General features: G+C 46.0%; 1 protein-coding gene across 1 annotated transcript; it reads right to left on the reverse strand.

Annotated features, from left to right (window-relative positions):
• Positions 1-1,180: 1,180 nt before the first annotated feature.
• On the reverse strand, positions 1,181-9,911 carry LOC309388063 (amine sulfotransferase-like). Its single transcript, XM_081945036.1, has 7 exons — positions 9,669-9,911; positions 7,239-7,388; positions 6,660-6,868; positions 5,333-5,459; positions 4,103-4,197; positions 3,024-3,204; positions 1,181-1,509 (listed from the first exon to the last, which is right to left on the reverse strand). Exons 2-7 carry the CDS (start codon positions 7,378-7,380, stop codon positions 1,385-1,387), a joined length of 879 nt encoding a protein of 292 aa, XP_081801162.1. The 5' UTR covers positions 7,381-7,388; positions 9,669-9,911; the 3' UTR covers positions 1,181-1,384.
• Positions 9,912-21,121: the final 11,210 nt, after the last annotated feature.

Raw genomic sequence — 21,121 nt, forward strand, 5'->3', positions numbered from 1 at the left:
AATAACTTGTTTCCTCCGGAATCCATTAGGTGAAGAGGCAGACATGCCCCCCCTTCTACTCCCCAGCTCCTGGGGCAAAGGTGGAAAAAACCCCGCTGGCTGCCGTCGAGTCTGGGGGGCTCCAGCAAGCCGCCCCTACGGCAGAAGTCCCCTCCAAGGTCTCCTGTGCTCCAAAAGGAGCCCACCGAGAAGACAAGCAGCTGACGAAACGTCCGTCGCCTGCAGGGACCGGAAGTGATCTCAGGACTACCCGTATAGTTTTAATAGGTTGTAGTAATGGGATACGATTGGTACAACTGAAGAAAGATCTTTGATACCTGATTCATGGAGGTGGATTAGGTTAGTTTAAATCAGATTTAAACCCAAGCGACTTGGAATCAGAGTTTCTCAAGTAATTCCATTTTGCATAAAAATGTTGGAGGCAAGTGGCCGCGCGAGGCGAGGCCCCTTTGAAGTGAGTGATGTTGAGTTGGCCATGCCCACCCAGTAACATGACCACTCAGTCACGCCTACTCAGCTGGTCATTAGGGCAGAGAATCGGTTGTTAAATTATTTGAGTCCCACCACTGATTCATTCAGATGCATATACCATCGTTTGACATGATCAAAGACCAAATTGCAAGCAGTGAATGGTGACAACATTGGGCATGTTTAAGTTAATTCTGAGTCCTCATATGAGCTATAAGGAAAATATTTCTTTTTAAACATTGTACATACAAAGGCAATATCAGTAATTCTAATGCAATGATTTTGAAGAAGACTTCTAAGTAACATGCAGTTCAGAATTAAAATCTCCATATACTAATGATCTTTCTGGAATTTTATACAGGAGGCCAATATCCAGGCTTCAAAAGTTCAGGAAGCTGTTTTGGGGATTTCTGAATGTTTGCTCCTGAGAAATGGAAAGTGAAGTTTCTGCTCGATAACTGCTCAGACTTGGCAACCCTGTCCACATGGAAAGTATCTGCAGTTTATACACGTAGTTCTCAACTTATGACTACAAATGAGCCAAAAATTTATGTTGCTAAGCAAGACAGTTGTTAAGTGAGTTTTGCCCTATTTTAAGGCAATTCTAGACACAAATGGACATCTGCTGGACATCAAATATCAAAATTCTAGTGCATTTGGCTTCATTGGAATCAAAATACATATGAAAATAAGAATTTCAGAGAGGCATACATTAAGAGATTTCTGCAGGTTCTATTATACTTCACGATAGCACATACAGTAAATTAATATTTCTGTCTTCTGTGATCTTTAAAGAGCTGAAAATTAAACATTACAAGGTTAGATAAAGACCATTCTTGGAATGTCATCTCTGATTCAAGCCATTTGAAGATATGTGTATCACACATTATTTTCCTCCAGTGAGCTGGAAATAGGCTCATGGATCCTCTTGAATATCCCAGCAGAACTTGAAGGGCAGCTTTTCCATCCTCTCCTTAAAGACACGGTCAAACCTTTCACTCTGCGCAACAGTCATGAGGTTCTTCCAGTCTCCAACAGTGCCTGGTAAGCAGTGGTTAAAAAAATGTCAACAGTTTAATGGTTTGCAAAACATAATTAACTTGGGACATTGCCCATTTCTCCATTACCAGATGACTGCTTAGCCACCTCCTGGTCCATCAAACAGTTCTTAGAAATCTGTATTTATAGTTTTTGGGGAGGAAGCAAAATGGTTTGCAAAAAATAATTAATTTGGGCAGTGGTGAAATTCATTTTTTTTTACTACCGGTTCTGTGGGCGTGGCTTGGTGGGCGTGGCAGGGGATGGATACTGCAAAATCTACATTCCCACCCCACTCTGGGGCTAGTCACAGGTGGTATTTGCCGATTCTCCGGACTACTCTGTCAGCCTCTGTTTCGCGATTTGCTTTCGGCTGCCATTGAAACAGGGAGGGGGGGGGGCTGGTATTTGGGAGGGGTAGTTTAAGTACAGAAGAGATTGTAAAAAGGGAGTTTTGGTGTAACTGTCTACTGCGCATGCTGGAGATTAGTGCTTGGTGTCGATCAAGGCCAACTGTCCTGCATACCAATCTGATGATGCTCCTTGAAGATGGAACTCACATGACACCTAAAGGATTTGCAGATTGGACACTGGAATGAGGGTTACTAGGGGGAGGGGGTTTGGTCATATATTGATATGTATGATTTCGCACACTTTTGCCTCAGATCTTGCTTTGCTTAGCTGCTATCTTTTCATAACCAGTAAAAGTACTCTTAATTCTGCAAAATGGAGTTAAGGGTTTCTTTCTTGGTTGCTGAGGGAGGCTGGCTTGGCATATTCAAAAATTCCGCTAACCCTTCTCCAGAACCTGTCAGGACCTGCTGAATTTTACCCCTGAACATGGAACATTGCACATTTCTCCATTACCAGGTGACTGCTTAGCCACCTCCTTGTTCATTAAAACAGTTCTTAGAAATATGTATGCATAGTTTTTGGGGAGGAAGCTGGTTCCTTATTATTTGAACTAGAACTGGGTTATAGAGTGAAGACTTGATAGAAGAATAGTCATGGAACTAATGGTCTGCCAGTGAAGTTCAAATGATCTTGAATTCACCCTGTTGGACCTGGCCCCATGATTAAGGGAAATGATTGATGGTCCTTTGAGCATTGTCTATATCCATCTAGGCTTAAAGGAGGCAGTTCTAAGACTGGAGGACAGTGCCCAGGGTAGAGAGTGAAGAGGCTATGTCTCCATCATCCAAAAATGGTCAGTGTGAACTAGAACAATCCCACTCCCTAAGGATCATTAGTCTGTCCAGGCACCAGATTGGTCATAGAAACAGTCAAAGTATATCCATGCCAAAAATTTGTCAGAATGAAAAAGAGAACACTACTTTAAGATTGGTACAGCTAAGAAAGTTTTAGGGCTGTCTCGGATACATGCAATCAAACATATTGGGACATGTCTATAAAACTTAAAAACCGCCTTTCACATGAAGGCAGTAATCCTGGTTTCAGATGAAGCCTGACATGTCCCACAAGCATAGCCTCGGGAATATGAATTACTACTGATTTACCTTTGCGAAGAAAGTCCCCTTTGCTGAAATCTATCTTATCAGGAGGCATGAATTTGTAGTTTACTCTAGAATCCATTTTCATGTTATCAAATGTAGCTTTATCTGCCACATCATCCACCTCCTTTTCACTTAGTTCTTTTCCTAGGAAGTTGCATATTTTCAATACTGAACTTCTCAGATCCTGCAATTTGATACAGCTTTACATTAGTTCATTCACAATAATGGAGAAAAGATGGAAAGGTTTGTGAACATATTGAGGCAATTCTAAAGAATACCACTTCCTTACACATATCTCGCATATCAGTGCTGTCTCTCACTCCCCCAATCTTTATTTACTCACTGAAAAACATATTGAAATTAAGTGATTTTTAAAAAATGAATACTGTACATCAACTAGCAAGCATTATCAATGGATTAGATACAGAAAAACTTCCTTAGGACTGCTGCTAAAGGTTTTCAAGAAGCAAACTATTGAGTAACATTTTTCTCAATATATCTATATGACACAATTTTTCTAAGATTCAGATTCTTACATTCTTAGCAATTTTATTAGACACTGGCTGGTTGTCAAGTCAGGTTAAATAAATGCTGTGGCCTCTCTTGAAAATGATGGATGCAGTTGAGTTGAATCAATTTCTTTTGAGTCAAAACAGGAGAATATTAAATGAGCCAATTTTTTGCTGAATTAGAAACCCATTTTGCTTACTGGATTCCCCTTATCTACTAAGTCAGTAACTCTATCAAAAAATAAGATCAACTTAATTTTGCCTAACCTGTCTGCAAGAAATATACGCTGACTCCTGTCATTTCTACCATGTCTAAGTATTTATAAATACACTGTTTATTAATCTAATGTCAAGGTGACAAAAGTCTAATTTTCTGAATCCTCCTCCTTCTTATTGAAAATGGGGCACTTACTTTTCTTCAAAAACCTCACCAGTCCTCCAGGATTTCACAGAAATAACCAAAAGTGGTTCTGTAATCACCTCTGTAACGTCCTTCTGCAATAAGTTATTCTGAACATCCAATTTATAAAGCTTAATAGTCATATTGCACTACATGACATGGATAAAACTTACCTTTTTCATTTCTTCGTAAGAAAGGAAGAGAATATTGAAATCATCCTTATGAGTGCACCAGCCTTCTATATGGTCTAGCCACAAACTATTGCCCACTGAGAGGAGAGAAATGAATTGAGCATAAACATGACAGCAGTGTTAATGTCACCTGATTTAATTCATTTGCAGCGTTCCAATTTACAGATTGTCTTAAGGATATATTCTTAATGCTTGAATTTCCTCCATTTATCCTTATGAACAGTGGTGGGATAAAAATAGCCTGGAGGCCTTCAGATCAAAGCATGATTGAGGGGACAACCTAATAACACTGGGTGTGTACTGGAGAGACAAGGAATGGGAGCCATAACAAATATGGTTGCACACTCTCACTTGCTAAGGGGCATGGGGGAGTTCTTTGAAGAAGTCCCTATTTTGTTTTGTTTGCTTTTGCTAATCTGGACTATTTTTTCTACTTTTGCAAATTTACTTATTTTTATTTATTTGTATTTCCTCATTATTATTTTTACAAATAACACACGGTGGTGAACATATTCAACCTTCCTCCTCCTATTGTCCCACAAGAACCCTGTGAATTGAGTTGGGTTGAGAGAGAGGGATTGGCACAGGGTCACCCAGATGGCTTTCAGGGCTAAAGCAGGACTAGAACTCACAGTCTCCCGCTTTCCATTCTAGTGCCTTAATCACTAGACTAAATATCAAATATCAGACTTATTCCTCTCCTCTGTTACCAACCCTTAAATGCTCCTTATGGGATTACAACTTTAGAGAATATTTGATATTACATTTTCAAAAAAATGGGATTACTCTCAAGTTTTAAAATGAATATTGATTTTTATTAATTTTAGATTCTGTCCATCCATTCCCAACGCAATCACACCCCCAAATAACTATCTCCATTTTTCTCAACATTAAATGAATCCCAGTATTTCTTGCCTTCTCTTGCCTTTCCCTGTCACTTTTACATCATGAGTTGTCCTAGGATTCCTGTGTTCTTCTCCATACATTCATGTTTGCCTAGGATTCATACAAATGACTGTCCCTTTGGGGAGAGGGGGCGGTCTATAAATTCAATAAATAAATAAATAAAATGAGTAAATCACGATTCTTATCTTATTTTCGGGGAAGAGGGTGGATTCTTTGCTCCACGTGGGAAGTGGATTGAAATATATTCATACTTTCTTGTCCAAGACAAACAAATGACAAGCATCATCATAATCAAAAACCTCTTACCTTTGCCAGCCAAAAACTTCTCCAAGAATGTATCAAAGTCTTTTGGAGTTTCTAATGTGACTGAAACTTTGTGAAAATGATACATAGAAGCCAAGACATCCTTTGGATTTCTAAACACATAAATAATCTGTAGCAGAAAAATAATATCTACATCAAAAAAATGAAACAAAAACAAGAAAAAAGATGGACCGCCAGCATTCAATTAACTCTCATACAGTCCTGTAATAGGCCCCCTTCTATCATGGGATCTTGAAGCTCATCGGTAAAACAATGTTTTGAGAACTTCCCAGAAGGCCAACAGGACTGTGGCTAGCCTCACCTTGGGGAGAATGATGTTCCTTCCATAGGGCAGGGGCCATAGCAGAAAATACTTTCTACCTAGAACCTACCCAACAAAACTCCCTAGTTGACAGGACCCCCATACTTCTCCAGCTGGACTTGATAGGGTGGATAGGGGAGGGGTGATCCTTCAAATAACCTGTTCCCAACTTATGAAGGGCTTTAAAGGTCATATTTTACCCCTTGAAATGGAACGGGAAGCAAACTGGTAGCCAATGCAGTTTGCAAAGCGGAAGTATAATCTATGCAGTTCTTGGAGAACACACAAAATCCCATGGTGCTAATTTTGCACCAGCTGAAGCATCTCATCATCTTCAAGGGCCATTGTAAATAGCAGCTCCATATTAAAGCTGTTACAGTCGTTCATCAAGGAGGTGACTAAGAGTAGCAGTCTCTGAAGAGATTTGGTGAAGAGATGAGAGCCAGTTTGGTTTAGTGCTTAAGGCACAAGGGTAAAAAGCAAGACCCTGTGAGTTCAAGTCCCACCTTAGCCATGAGAACTGGATGGGCAAACATGGAGCAGTCATTCTCTCTCAGCACAGCTCACCTCACAGGGTTGCTGTTGTGGGTAAAATAGGAGGAGGAAGTGTTTTGGATATGTTTGTTGCCATGAGTTATTTGTAAAAATAATAAAGGTGGGGGATATCTATTCGTCAACGTGGCATCTTCTGGATATGTTAACATTACAACTAGGGATGTATTAGAGATCATTACAATCCACTTGGAAATGTCATTAGGGGAAAAATAAGTATAAGGTTTAACTATCTCTATATATACATGACATTCCATTTTTAACACCTGTTTTGTTTGAGGTATTTTTTCCTCCCACTTCAAATTTTGTTATCATCCACCAAACACTGTGGATCAAAATGGCATCTGTTTCTTTGTCTTTGCCCATTTGCTAATACAATATTCAGATACACAGCTAAGAAAGTAGGAGACCAACAGTTCCCCATTCCTTTGTATAATGTAGCATAATAGGTCTTACCTTTGCTCTTTTATTTCGTAATCCTTTGGGTACCAAATAGTAGGGTAGATGGGAACAAATGACACGAGGTGATGGGAGACGAGATAAATCTACCTGGAGAATATTATATTCTAGCCATGGTATTCTGTCAATCAGGGTAATATTTTCAGTTCCATCTCGATGACCTTCATGAAAAATCAAGCTCAGAATGTTCTGAGTCCACACTGTGCCTGTAAATAAGAAATAATTAAATTAATTCACCCAGGGCCATTATTATTTGGGGAATGCTGGAGTTACATGGAGAAACCTTTCTTATCAGGAAAAAATAGTAAATGATTCAGAGAACATAAAAGCAACAGTTTCTTCTAAAGTAGTTGATGCATGTATGAGAGATAATTAGCTCTGCAAAGAAAAATAAAGTGGTGATTATGCAGATTTAGCAGCTTTATTTTACCTACATTTTCAGGGTCTAATAAAATGCCAAACATTAACACCTGATTATAGCATAGCACAGTTGCAGCAACCAACATACTGAATTAAATAACAGCATTGGATAAAAGATTACCGTAAGTGTTCCTCGGGAGATATCCTTGAACTTACCAGATTTAGGATAGGTGATTAGAAATACATCATCATCTTGGATTTCAAAACTTTCTAGTGAATCGATAGTTTCAGGTGTGGTATCGTTTCGTACGAAATTAAATCCTTTGTAGTTAAATAGGAACTTATCTACTATCTCCATTATTAGATCTGTTGATAAAATATAAAGTTATTGGCCCATTCTTTTTTTTTCCCCTAGAAAGTGGCCCAGTCCATCATTGGGTTCATTTTACCTGGCACAATTGGATGATAATATCATGCTGAGTAGAGGAAACTAGTATCTAAGGCTTTATTTCTGCAGAGAAGTAAAAATGCACATTTGGGATCCAAGTCCAAACCAAGTGTGCCTGCAGATATGCAATAAACTATTATTATACAGAAAACCATAAATACACATCTGAATTTCCTTATATTTTATCACGTGATCCTGATTTATTGAAGACTTACAACATCCCATAATAAGCATAGAAGGGGTACTTAATTCGCTAAATTCTTAACCTCTAATGTGTTTTTTAACATGTTAATGATGAACTTTCTACCTCTGGACTTTGCCTGGACAATCTTGACAGCACTTAAGCTAAATGCCACGTTATCTTTCCCTGTTCTAGCAAGGGACCCACTTGCACAATTCTTCAGCCACAACTTGCCAGCTAGACTGACACTTCTTACATAATGAAGCATTTGTGGTCAGCCTCCTTAGCTCTTTGCTGACAGATATCAAAGCCAGTGCTAAATTAGACTACTAATTTCAGCAATTAGAGTGACTATTTGCAATATTAACATGGCTCACTTGCAAAACCACCTAATAGTTTGATAATAAGTTAATAGGCCAGACCCTCAGATCCTCCATTGCCCCAGCCCAGCTCCACTGCACATGCCCGCACTCGCATTGCATTTTGGAGCCTCGCACGGCACCCCCACACCCCATTTTGGCTTCCAGGTTGGTGCAAGAGATTTCAAAACCAAAACGGGGCATGGAGGGCCTCAGGCGCCCCCCCCCCCCCCGCATCCCATTTTGGCTTCCAGGTTGGTGCAGGAGGCCTTCCAAGCCCCTCCTACCCCACCCCCACACTCCATTTTGGGCCCAGAAGGCCTCCTGCACCAACCTAGAGGCAAAAAATGGGTGAGTGTGGGTGGGGCGCATGCGTGGGGGGGGGGAAGGGGAGCACAGGGAGGTCAGGCGTGCATAGATGGGGGACAATATGTGTGTGGGATGCGTCACACATGCATTGTGCTATGGGTGTGCTGTAGCGTGTGCATGCACCTGCTTTTGGCACGCAAGAACAAAAAAGTTAGCCATCACTGCTCTAAAGCGTAGCAACACTCTTGCCCTCCCCTAAAGTCCTGAAACTATACAAATCCTGCTCACAGTGACACACAGACCAGTGTAAGAAAATCATAGACGTATGAAAAGAATGGCCAGGAATAAATGTGTATGCAGATAGCCCCTGAGTTACAGCCACAACTGTACCTGGAATTACGGTCATAACCCATGGTGATCGTAAATTGAGTCATCACTTGATCTAACTCAACTACATCTGGCTTTTTCAGGTGCAGCCATTAGGTAACCATGTAGGTTGATAAAGGGAGCACACAAACCTTCAGAAGGTGTAGGAGGCCCATCACCCAGCAGTCTCCAAAAAGAAGGTAGACACCAGCAAAAGCTTTGCGAAGCCAAAACAGCAAGCAGGAGGCAATATTAGGACACAAGCTTCCAATGCTAAAGAGGCTTGAAAACAAGCCTATGTGCTTGGTGCAAATGAGACATCCTGATCAGTGGTGGGATTAAAAAACATTTACTACCAGTTCGGTGGGCATGACTCTGTGGGTGTGGCATGGCTTTGTGGTCGTGGCTTTGTAGGCGTGGCAGGGGAAGGATACTGCAAAATCCCCATTCCCTCCCCACCCCACTAACCTGCTTTCCAGCTCTGTTCTCCTGTGCAGGGCAACAAAAGATTAGCTGGGAGGCTGGGAGGCAAGGGGGGGGAGAGAGACCAGCTATTTGCCGGTTCTCCGAATTACTCAAAATTTCCACTACCAGTTCTCCAGAACCTGTCAGAAGTGGCTGAATACTACCTCTTATCCTGATCCTTTGAAGCTAGCTTGTGTGCTAGGCCTCTGTCCAGACCAGCTGGCACTAAGGAGACTTTCAATTTTTGGAAGCAAGCTCCGTGCATCGAGGGTGAAAAGCTCCCAGACGACCTTTTGAAAAACCTTTCTCTTGCTTTAGCCCCTCCCTCCACAAACCCACATTTTTTTTTTCAATGAACAAAGCAAAAACGCTAGAGGGAAAAGTCTTGATCTTTTTCCCTTCCTCCTCCCCCAATTTAGTGCTCTCCGCCTCTGCCCTCCAATCTCCCTCCCTTTTAATAACTTAATTTGCTGAATTTACTATGCATGGTAAAGAGCCTGTCAAAATGTGTGACTTACCTTGATGAATGACGGGGCGGTTGTAGAGCAGAGAGAAAGAATCGCGCAGGAGTTTTTTTTTTTTTTTAAACGGGCGTGGAGTGAGGAGAGACCTGAATGGAGATTTTTGGAAAGCTTTTTACTGCTTAGCTGGCTTCCTTTGTAACCCAACTTCTGCCACGACAATGTGCTATAAGTGATAAGACGTAACTTGCTTGGCAGGTTTTTGTTTCAGTTTTACGCACAAACAACTCCCTGAACTCCCTCCTTCATCTCCCCCTCCCCCTGCATAAAATTTCACTCCACCCCTTCCAGCCTTCTTATGGATAAATAAGGCTGGCTGTGATTCTGCAGTCATGATTCTGCACAGGCTTGCCAAGGCACATGAGCCTTGCCGGGATTCATGTTCTGATTACTTAAAGTGATTCTGCACACACACACTGAATTCTAGATGTGTCAGCTACAGGCCACTGTGAACTTCAACAGTTTAAACTTCTGTGTGCATTTTAAAATAATATAGCAGCCTCGGATTCCAAATAGTTTATTAACATTTTGCAAATCACAGACTTAGACACCACCAACATGTGGTGCAACTCAGGGCCTCTGCTAACAGAATGTAACAAAGCCTGTTGTTGGGGTTTTGGTGTGTAGGAAGTTAGCACGCCCCCTCCCCCTTAGAAAAATGAAATATCCTAGGAAATATTGAAAAGGCAGAATATTACATTTCCCTGGATCAGAAATGGAAAAACATCTGTTTAGGCAGGAATCAGACTCACTCTTAATAGCCCCCACTGTTGTGTACTGAACTGCCCTGCCATAGACTCGCATTGCTGGCTCCTGATTGGCTAAAACGCAGCAGCCTGCCGGCGGGAGAATCCTGCTACCTGATTGGTTGAACGCCTGACAGCTCGACTATAAAAGAGCTGTCAGCTGTCTTTTGCTCCCTGTTTGCCGGTGCGAGTTTGCCTTACATATGAGCTGTTAGTCACTGTTAATAAAGGTTGTGTTAGCTTCAACCTGCCTTGCCTCAGTCCCTGTCTGCCTCGTTCTCCCTACAGAACACCCACTTTTCTTAATGGGCCATTAAAATGCCCAAGCCAGTCTATTCTACATAATGAAGAGTTCTCCCTTTCAGCTCCAGGGTGATGGGATTAAGGCATTATGATAGTATTCGCCCTTTACCCCACTCACCACATGGCATCTGGAAAATCAAACTTGCACTCAAAATAAAGCCTAGAGAGTTGCCCTTGCATGGCAGTCTGACAACCAATCAGAATATATTTTCTTATGCAGGAACAGGAAACAGAGAGGTGGGACCAAACAGAGAGTATAAAAAACCCAGGAACTTTCAATCCTTCTCTCTCTCTTCTTCTTCACCCAACATTGAAGCATGTGACCCCCTTTTCTGTTCAGGAACTCAAGCCATGTAGTCCTGTCCACCATTAAACCATCTTTCCAAGCAGCCTCCATGTCTCCAGTGTCTTTCTACGCCCTGAGTCCTTTTGGAGAAGGGCGGCATATAAATCCAAATAAACCAAACCAAATAAACCAATCTTTCCCCCACCACTTGGAGCTGAATCCAGAAGGACATTATTTCCAACAGGTGAAGAAACTGATTTATTTAGACTTATCATTGTTGTAAATCACATTGTAATTTTAGTGATAAGAGCAATGAAAAACAGGATGTATCCGGCTGTTTTTCCTCTCTTAGTGCTGCTTTGAGAAACCTCCCTTTGTAAAACAGCGCTGAGAAGGAAAAAAGGGAGGCTTCCTCCCTCCTCTCAGCGCTGCTTTGAGAAGTCTCCCTTTGCATGTTTGTGAGCACAGATGTGTAGGGAGTGGGCGCTTGGGAGTGGCATTGCATTATAGGTGTGGCACGTGCTTTTGGCACCTGAGGAAAAAAGGTTAGCCATCACTGATATAGGTGATGCCCCAGCCATCAAAGGTATTGCTTGTGTTTTGTTTGATTATTAATTCTATGCACCTCTAAGGCTTTGACATTAACATCTCTATTTGAAAAAACAGCCTGTCAAGGGGACCTGAATGTCAGGCTGCCCTATTTCCTCCTGGGCTTTAATGTACACAGTGTAAACAGAACTGCTAAGTTTATAGGAAGTCAACTAAGAAGACATAATATCAAACAGAACCAGCAACAGGTAATGTGATTATCGAAATTGATTCTTTTTATTTACCACTTATGCATTTTATTATTGTATTTTCTTTTACACAAATTATTATTGTATTTTCTATTACACAGTTCATTGTTGTATTTTCTATTACACAGATTATTATTGTACACAAAAGAAGATAAGAAAGTGAAGAATGAAGCAGCAGCATCTAAAACCCCATAGTAAGACAATATCATCAAATGCCCATTAATTAAATCATAGCCTTTTACCTTTATTTTATTTTTATTTGATATTGCTGTTGAGACTAATCAATTCCATTAAAATCACATTAATTAATTACATCAGCAAACATATTTAAATCGAAATACCCAGAATCAAGAATGGAAAAAGGTTACCTATATAGTGTAGTTGATGGGGGAGCGAGCAGTCACCTCATATTTGCGGAAAGAAACATTAAGTCTAATGTTTTGCATTAGACTTAATCCTTGAAAAGTTTCAGCAACTAGCAAGTAGACTTCCTTCTTTATAATCAGAGCTCCCAGAAAGATCATTTATATAATAAGTCAGTGTAAAGGGCAGTGGTGGGTTTCAAAAATTTTTGGAACCTACTCTGTGGGTGTGGCCTGCTTTGTGGGAGTGTCTTGCCAGCAATGTGACCGGGTGGGAGTGGCTTGCTGGCCATGTGACCGGGTGGGAGTGGGATGTTAGAAGATCCCAAATGAAGTTAGAAAGGCTGGGTCCCAAACCCAGCTGGCTTAACTGGGATAGGGGGAATAGGGGGTAAAGGTTCACCAAGGACCAGGGCCGGATTTTCATATAGGCTAACTGTGCTTCAGCCTAGGGCCTCAAGATCAAGAGGGGCCTTTTATTTTTATTGCCACATTTTTTACAAAGGTTAGTACCAATTACAACATGTTTCATTTAATATATTGATATATATCACAGTAATGATGTATTTTATTATCTCTCATGTAATTTACAAACTTAAAAATGGGAGGTGAAAGGGCCCCATAAGTGGAATAGCCTAGGGCCTCTTTTCATCTAAATCCGGCCCTGCCAAGGACCCTCCTCTCCTTTCCCCCCAAAAGCAGAGGGCGTCAGTATTTCGAGGGAGCGTCTCCCAACTTCCCCCCTTTGTGTGTCACTCTTTCTCTCTCTCTCTTCCTCTCCCCGTTTCTCTCCCCCCTTTCCTTCCTCCTCCTTTTCCTCTGCACGGTTCCCCCCAGTTTTTCACGCTGAGCCATTGGGGGAGGGCAGAGGGAGAGAGAGAGACGGATTGAAGGGTGCAAAGAGATGGGGGCATCCCATTTTGAGAAGCCTCCCGTCCCAAAAGATCGCTGAGAGGAGGAACGGGAGGATCCCCCACCCCACTCAGCGCTGTTTTCAATGGGAGACTTTCCCCCCCTCTCAGCTCTTTCCCTTCCCAAAAGATCGCTGAGAGGAGGAAAGGGAGGATCCCCCACCCCACTCAGCGCTGTTTTCAATGGGAGGCTTTCTCCCCTCTCAGCTGTTTCCCTTTCCAAAAGATGGCTGAGAGGAGGAACGGGAGGATTCCCCACCCCACTCAGCACTGTTTTCACTGGGAGGTTTTCCCCCCCTCTCAGCTCTTTCCCTTCCCAAAAGATCGCTGAGAGGAGGAAATGACCGTTGTCTTACCTGAACGATCATTCTCGGGGCGCTGCGGGAGAGTCCAAGGAAGGGTTAACACAGCCTATCTGCCCAAGGACTGAGTTGATTTTTTCCCCTGGTCACACCTCCTTTGCCTCCCTAGGGTCAGTTTTAAAAACGAAGTCTTGACCGTCGAGTTAGCTCAATTCGCCTGCAAGTTCACGGAACAGTCACATATTCGCCTCTGAACCCTGGGTGGGTCTTGGACTCTCCCGCAGCGCCCCGAGAACGACCGTTCAGGTAAGACAACAGTCATTCTCCATGGCGCTGCTTGGAGAGTCCAAGGAAGGGACATACCCAAGCTATATTGTCCCAGGGCGGGAAATGTCACTACTGGTCGGAGCCTCGATCACTTGCTGCAACACTCTTCTCCCAAAGGAGGCTTCGGCAGAGGCAAAGGAATCTATTTTATAATTTCTAATAAAAGCCGTGGGAGAAGCCCACGTAGCAGCTCTGCAAATGTCCAGGATAGATGCCTGGGTCGCCCATGCTGCAGTTGTGGCCACGCTTCTCGTGGAGTGGGCCGTCACCCGGGCTGGAACCGTCTTGCCCTGGTGTTCATAAGTCATCTTGATGCAGGCCCTTAGCCAGGGTCCAATAGTCGATGAAGAAACCTTGCGCCCCAATGACCCAGGTTGAAAAGACACAAAGAAGGCCTCAGAATGTCTGAGATCCTTAGTCCTTTTCAAATAGATCCGAACAGCATGCCGCACGTCTAGCTTATGCCAGCAGCGTTCCCTGGGGTGCTGAGGTTTGGGACAGAAGTTTGGGAGTATCACCTCCTGAGCTCTGTGGAAAGGAGAATTCACCTTCGGTTAGAAGGCTGGATCTAGACACAGAATGACACGGTCCGGGTGGATGATACAAAGCTCTTCCCTGACAGAGAAGGCAGCAATCTCTGACACCCATCTAGCTGAGGTAATAGCTATCAGAAAAGCGGTTTTTAGAGACAGATGCCAAAGAGAGACCTTTCTCAAGGGTTCAAAGGGCGCAGAGGTCAAGGCCTGCAAAACGAACGGTAAGTTCCAGGTCGGGTATCTATGCACCACCTGGGGTCGTAAATTAGAAGCCCCTTTTAGGAAACCTTTGACCTGGGGGTGAGGGCTCAAGGTCTGAGAGTGGTGTCTCGCCAGAATGGTAGGCAAGGCCGCGACCTGTCTCCGAAGAGTTGCCGGAGCCAAACCTTTGTCCAAACCGGCCTGAAGAAAGTCCAGTAACTGAGGCACAGACGCCTCAATGCCAACGATGTTTCGCTGCTTGCACCAAGCTGAAAATGCAGACCAAGTCACTTCATATATGCAAGTCGTGGCCGGTCGTCTGGAAGCTTGTATAGTCTGAATGACCTTGTCCGAGAGACGCAGATCCCTCAGGAGCTGCCCCTCAAGCGCCAAACAGCTAGTTGAAGCCACTGGGGCTCTGGATGAGCGATTGCCCCCTGGGTCAGAACCACCTTCTCTGGGGGAATCCTCCATGGTCTGTCCACTGAGAGGTCGGTCAGATCTGCGAACCAAGATCTCCTGGGCCAATACGGAGCCACCAGGATGAGTTCCGCCCCCTCCCTCAGGAGCTTGGAGATCACCTGCGGAATAAGAGGTAGAGGCGGAAACGCGTACAATAGCCCCGGAGGCCACTGGGACCTCAGGGCATCCGTCCCCTCCGCCTGATTTGACCGGTACCATGAGAAGAATCTCTGCAGGTGAGTGTTCTTTGCCGTCGCAAACAGGTCGACTTGTGGAAGGCCGAACCGCCTCACAATGTGGTCGAACAGGTCCGGATGCAGCCTCCACTCCGAGCTGTCGAGTGTCTGACGACTTAGCCAATCCGCACTTACGTTGCTGGTGCCGGAGATGTGATCTGCCCTCAGCGACGCTAAGTGAAGCTCTCCCCAACGACGCAAGGCCTCTGCTTCTGCCATGAGTCTCCTGGAGTGGGTGCCACCCTGCCTGTTCACGTGCGCTTTCGTGGCGATATTGTCTGTAAGCAGAAGCACGTGGTGGCCCCGTATTTGGGTCCAAAACCGTCTCAGAGCGAGTCTGGCAGCTCTCAGCTCCAGCCAATTGATGTTTCGGGCTGCTTCCACGCACGACCACCTGCCTTGTGCCAACTGACCCTGGCAATGTGCCCCCCAACCGAAGAGGCTTGCATCTGTAGTCACAACAATCCTGTCTGGCTCTTTGAACAGACAGCCCTTCTCCACCGCCTGTGACTGCCACCATCTCAGGGAACGGGCCACCTTCAGTGGAAGACAAACCTTCCTGGTCAAGTTGCTCGCCTTCTCCCTCTGCATTGGCAGGAGGAACCATTGCAATTCCCTGGCATGAAGGCGAGCCCAGGGAACCACATTGTGGCAAGATATCATGATCCCCAGCAACTGGGATAGTTGGATGATTGGCAAGGCTGTAGCTCTGCGACACTGCCGAATTCTGTCCCTGAGATTGCGCAGTCTGTCTGGAGACAGGAAAACATGGCACGAGGCCGAGTCTATTATGGTGCCCAGGTGCTGTATGCAAGTGGCAGGGACCAGGTGGCTCTTCTCCAAGTTCATAGAGAATCCGTGGTCGTGCAAGGTGCGGATGGTGACACTTACGTCCTTTGCCGCTTTCGATTGGCTCCTCGAGTGAATGATGATGTCGTCGAAGTAGCACTCCGAATGGATGGGAAGCTTGTGCAGATGAGCTGCCACAGCTGCAAGAAGCTTTGTAAACGTTCTGGGAGCCAAAGAGAGTCCGAACGGCAGCGCCCTGTATTGATAGTGTCTGCCGTTGTAGTACAGTCAGAGGAACCTCCTGTGAGCCGGATGAATGGGCACATGTAGATACGCCTCCTTGAGATCGATGGAGGTGAGCAGGTCGTCTTGCCGAATGCAGCTGAGAATGGACTGGAGGGACTGCATCTTGAAGCGCTTGTAGGCCAGATGCCGGTTCAGGCGCTTCAGATCTAATATGGCCCTCCACCCCCCTGAGCTCTTGGGGACCAGGAATAGAATGGAGTAAAATCCCCTCCCTTCCTGCTCTGGGGGAACGGGCTCTATGGCCCTTATCAGCAGAAGATATTCAATCTCTGCTTGCATGAGGGATCTTTTTATGGGATTTTTGGCCACAGGGCAATGAATGAATGGGGCAGGAAGGATAGAAATTCCAGAGTCAGCCCCCTCCTGATAGTGTTTAAAATCCACAAATCAGTGGTGATCTCCTCCCACCGTTCTGCATAAAGTTGCAGGCGGCCGCCAATGGGAGCAGACCTCTGGTGGTCACTTGCCACGTCTGAACTGTCGGTTGTTGGAGCCCCCTCGAAAGGGCTTTCGAAAGGACCCCTGGTTATGCTGCCTACCCCTGGGGTTGAAGCTGCCCCTGTCCTGTGCCCTGTCATTGGACTGGCTGTAGGACCTCTGATAGGGATAGGAAGAGGTGGAGGCCTGGGCGGTGTCCTGAGCTCGAAAGGACTGTTTCCTGAAGGACCCAGAACCCTTCCTCTCATTCTTTTTGAAGGTAGACGGAAGGACCTTACGTTTGTCCTTCGTCTCTATTACAAACTTGTCTAATGCATCCCCAAAGCGAAACTTCAGGGTGCTGAAGCCAGCTTCCATTTGGCCTTCATGTCTGCCTGCCAGTGCCGGAGCCATAGCAAGCGACGTGAGGTCACGTTGGAGGCCAGCGCCCTGGATGCAAAATTTGCAGCAGTTAGGGAAGCGTCAGCAGAATATTCTACGGCCGTAATTATTTTGTCCAGATCGTGACGCCAGCGAGATGCCTCAGAGGGAGGCTTGGATCTCAATTGGCGTAGCCATAACAAGGAAGCCCTCGTGAAGAAAGAAGAGGAGGTGGATGCCTTGATCGCCCGGGCAGCCGCCTGGTGCGTCTTAAGACAGGCCTTCTCGGACCTCTTGTCCTCCGCCTTCAAACCATCCAACAGGTCAGCTGGGAGGGAGGAAGAGGAGGTCAGAGAAACCACTGGGGCATCCACTTCAGGCATTTTTAACACATCTTCCAACTTCTGTTCCAGAGGGAACAGAGTTTTGTCCGCGCCACTGGGATTGGCCAGAGTCCCCAGCTGCACCCACTGACGCTGCACCACGTCCATAAACATGTCAGGAACTGGAATGAGTTCCGGATCTGGGGTGGTCTCACTAAATAGACCCGCCTTAAGGTCCTGAGGAATGGGAATAGAGGCCTTATCCTTAGGCTTAGTACCTAACTCTGTAGAGGTCCTAGCCTTGTGCAATATGGCCTTAAACAAGGAAGGCTTGAACAAACCAGTGAAAGCTGGTTTGTCGGGGGGCATATCCTCATCCTCCGAAAGTTGAAACTCATCCACAGTTTCATCTTCCCACGTGGACACCTCTGTGGTAACAGAAGTGCCTGGAGAACCAGGCTCCTACCCGCCGCTTGTGAAGAGGTAGGCCTCGAGGCCTTACTCTTTTTACTCTCCATGTGGTGTAAGGCCTCAACCACCCACTGAGAGATGGCCTGAGTAATGATCTCCTTCATCTCTGCCGAAATAGCTGGGCCCTTGTCCTCAACAGGCCTGGGCCTAGAAGAGACTGAACCCCTTGCATAGTGAGTAGGAGCGAAGGGCCCCTCCATGTGGGGACAGCCAGAGAAAGGCCCCAAATCATCCCTTACAGAGGAACTGGGGGAATCAGGATAACCCAGTGATGCAGCAGGAGAACCAGACCTGGAATCCCTACCACTAATAGAAGGAGACTGATCCCCCTGATTAGAGAGAGAGTCCTCTCTCTCATGTCTGCTTAAGACAGGACCCAGCTCAGCCTCACAGGTTTGAGGAAGATGAAGGGCCTGGGCCTTGTCAGGCTGCTCTTTGGAGCCCTCAAGCCTCCTATCCCCTAGGTGCTTGGGGCCCTTATTTCCTGAGGAACTATGGGAGGGTTTGCCCCCTGCCCCTTTACCACCCTTTCTCCCCTGGCCCAAGGGATCTGGCCTACTGCCCTTGGCGGATGGCCCAACCAGCTCGTCCCTCTGCTCCAAACCTTCGTCTGCCATGGCTGCACAGGTGTGGATCAGCTCAAACTGTTGGAGAAGGGCAGTCGACGCTGGCCAGCCGGCTCCTGAGCATCTGCAGATCTTGGAACTCTCTGGAGGCTGGAAAAAGGCACCAGGACACTCCACAGCCGCTCCTTCAGTCAAAGGGACACTAAAGAGTCTCCGGTACTGCCGGTGACCCAAGCAGGACACTCCAAGCTCTCCGCGGTGATCTGCTGTGAGGCAGAGAGGTGCGGAGAATCTAAGAGCTTTCCCTGCTGCTTGCTATTAAAATCAGCAGAGAAAATGGCCGCCGCGACTTTCGCGCACTTTTAAAATGCGTCCAGAATGCAGCCAGATGTCTAAATCGGCCGTTGGAAAGCACGCCAACACATCGCTTCCAAAATGGCCGCCGCAACCTCTGGAGCCAGCAAGGAGCCGCCGAAGGAGAAATCCAGCCGAAAATCTCCTTAGCGAGCGGCCGGGGGCGCGCCGAAGCTAGGATCATCCCCGCACTCGCTGGCAGTCACCAGACCAGTGGCCACAGCTACAGTAAATCCTGCACTGCAAGGGCAGCAGGTGGGCTTCTCCAATGCCTCGATATTATCACACTCAATTTTTGTGAAAAAACAATAAGAAAAAAGCCGAATCAGTACTAGAAAAAAAGGGAAATAAAGGGAAAAAATCCTTGTAGCAATTTATACTACACTAAGAGAATTTTTCTGGGGAACCCAGCCTATTTGTCCAAAGACCGGGAACTCCCCTGAACACGTCCTATCGGGCGGACTGAGTTTTTAAAACTGACCCTAGGGAGGCAAAGGAGGCATGACCAGAGGAAAAAATCAACTCAGTCCTTGGGCAGATAGGCTGTGTTAACCCTTCCTTGGACTCTCCAAGCAGCGCCATGGAGAAGGGAGGATTCCCCACCCCAGTCAGCGCTGTTTTCAATGGGAGGCTTTTCCCCCCTCTCAGCTCTTTCCCTTCCCAAAAGATCGCTGAGAGGAGGAAAGGGAGGATCCCCCACCCCATTCAGCGCTGTTTTCAATGGGAGGCTTTCCCCCCTCTCAGCTGTTTCCCTTCCCAAAAGGTGGCTGAGAGGAGGAACGGAAGGGTCCCCAACCCCACTCAGCGCTGTTTTCAATGGGAGGATTTTCCCCCCTCTCAGCTCTTTCCCTTCCCAAAAGATCGCTGAGAGGAGGAAAGGGAGGATCCCCCACCCCACTCAGCGCTGTTTTCAATGGGAGGCTTCCCCCCCCCCCTCAGCTCTTTCCCTTCCCAAAAGATGGCTGAGAGGAGGAACGGGAGGGTCCCCCACCCGACTCAGCACTGTTTTCAATGGGAGGATTTCCCCCCCCCTCTCAGCTCTTTCCCTTCCCAAAAGATCGCTGAGAGGAGGAAAGGGAGGATTCCCCACTGCACTCAGCGCTGTTTTCAATGGGAGGCTTTCCCCCCCTCTCAGCTCTTTCCCTTTCCAAAAGATCGCTGAGAGGAGGAAAGGGGGGAGCGAGCAATGGAGTGGCTTCTGGACGGGCGGGGGCGAGCGAGTGAGTGACAGGGCAAGGGCAGGAACTTACTTCCGGGTTCATTGACCAACAGGTTCGCCCGAGGGTAAAGTCTCTTAAAACACCCAGGGAATTCCTGAATGGATGGATGTGAATGTCAGGCCTGCAGCCATATTCCTTTTAGGATCTTTGGCCTGCCACACTTTCTATTATTCTACTATGCCATTTCTATTGTGGGAAAATGAGTGGTGGTGGTGGTGGTATGGAGAAAAATGCTATGTAGCCAAAATAAAATTCCTTTCTAGAATCCAAGGTCATCCTTTGTCTCTACACTTCTGCATCTGACTGGAACTGGATGGGTGAAACTGCCAGCATGGCAGTAGAAGATTGGACCATGTGAAGGCCTTTGTGCTGCCGAACGCAGACGCAGCAAGCTGAGAAGCCTCCACCCTCCCTTCCCTGACTGGGGGGGCAATAAAATGCTGCCAATGTGGTCAGCTGGGCCACAGAGCATCAGAATGCCTGGCTCCAGCCCCAGTCTCACAAGCGCTCCCACCACCTGCCAGCACGACAAACAAAAAACCCCAAAAGCCACCAGAAAAGAGTCAGCTGTACAAAAACCTGAGAAGCATAATGCCCAACCTACGGAGACAGAATCTGACCATTGGAGAAGCCCCATCCACCTCGGAGGAGGAGGAGGAGAAAAATACTGAAGACGACCCAATGGTGAGTGGACCAATCTGCCCCTTTACCATCAAATCCAAACTCCAAGTGCCCGAAACGGGGGTGGAAGGGAAAGTTGGGGCAATTGTGGATACCGGCTGCACCCGATGCTTAATCAGCATGTCGATTGTTGAGCAACTCGGCATACGCACAAGACCTCTAGCCCATCCAATTTGGTTTTAGCAGGTAAATGGAATGCTAATGGGGAAAGGGGGCAGCCACGCAAATTACCAAATTGGTAAAGTTACAAATAGGCCGCCACTATGAATTCCTCAGATTCATTGTAGCTCCAAGAATGCAGGAATCAATTATCTTGGGGCTTGAATGGCTAGACAAGTGGGTGCCTACAATAAAGTGGGAGGATGGCATTAGGAAATTGATTATTAGCTTTGGCCCGCTAACACCGGTGGAGTCAAAGGGCGGCCCAGGAACGATTGAACCCAATAGCCCAGAACCTGCAGTAGACACCAAAA

Source organism: Natrix helvetica (genome assembly GCF_964273705.1).
Source record: "Natrix helvetica genome assembly, chromosome: 2".
In the NCBI taxonomy this organism is placed as follows: Eukaryota; Metazoa; Chordata; class Lepidosauria; order Squamata; family Natricidae; genus Natrix; species Natrix helvetica.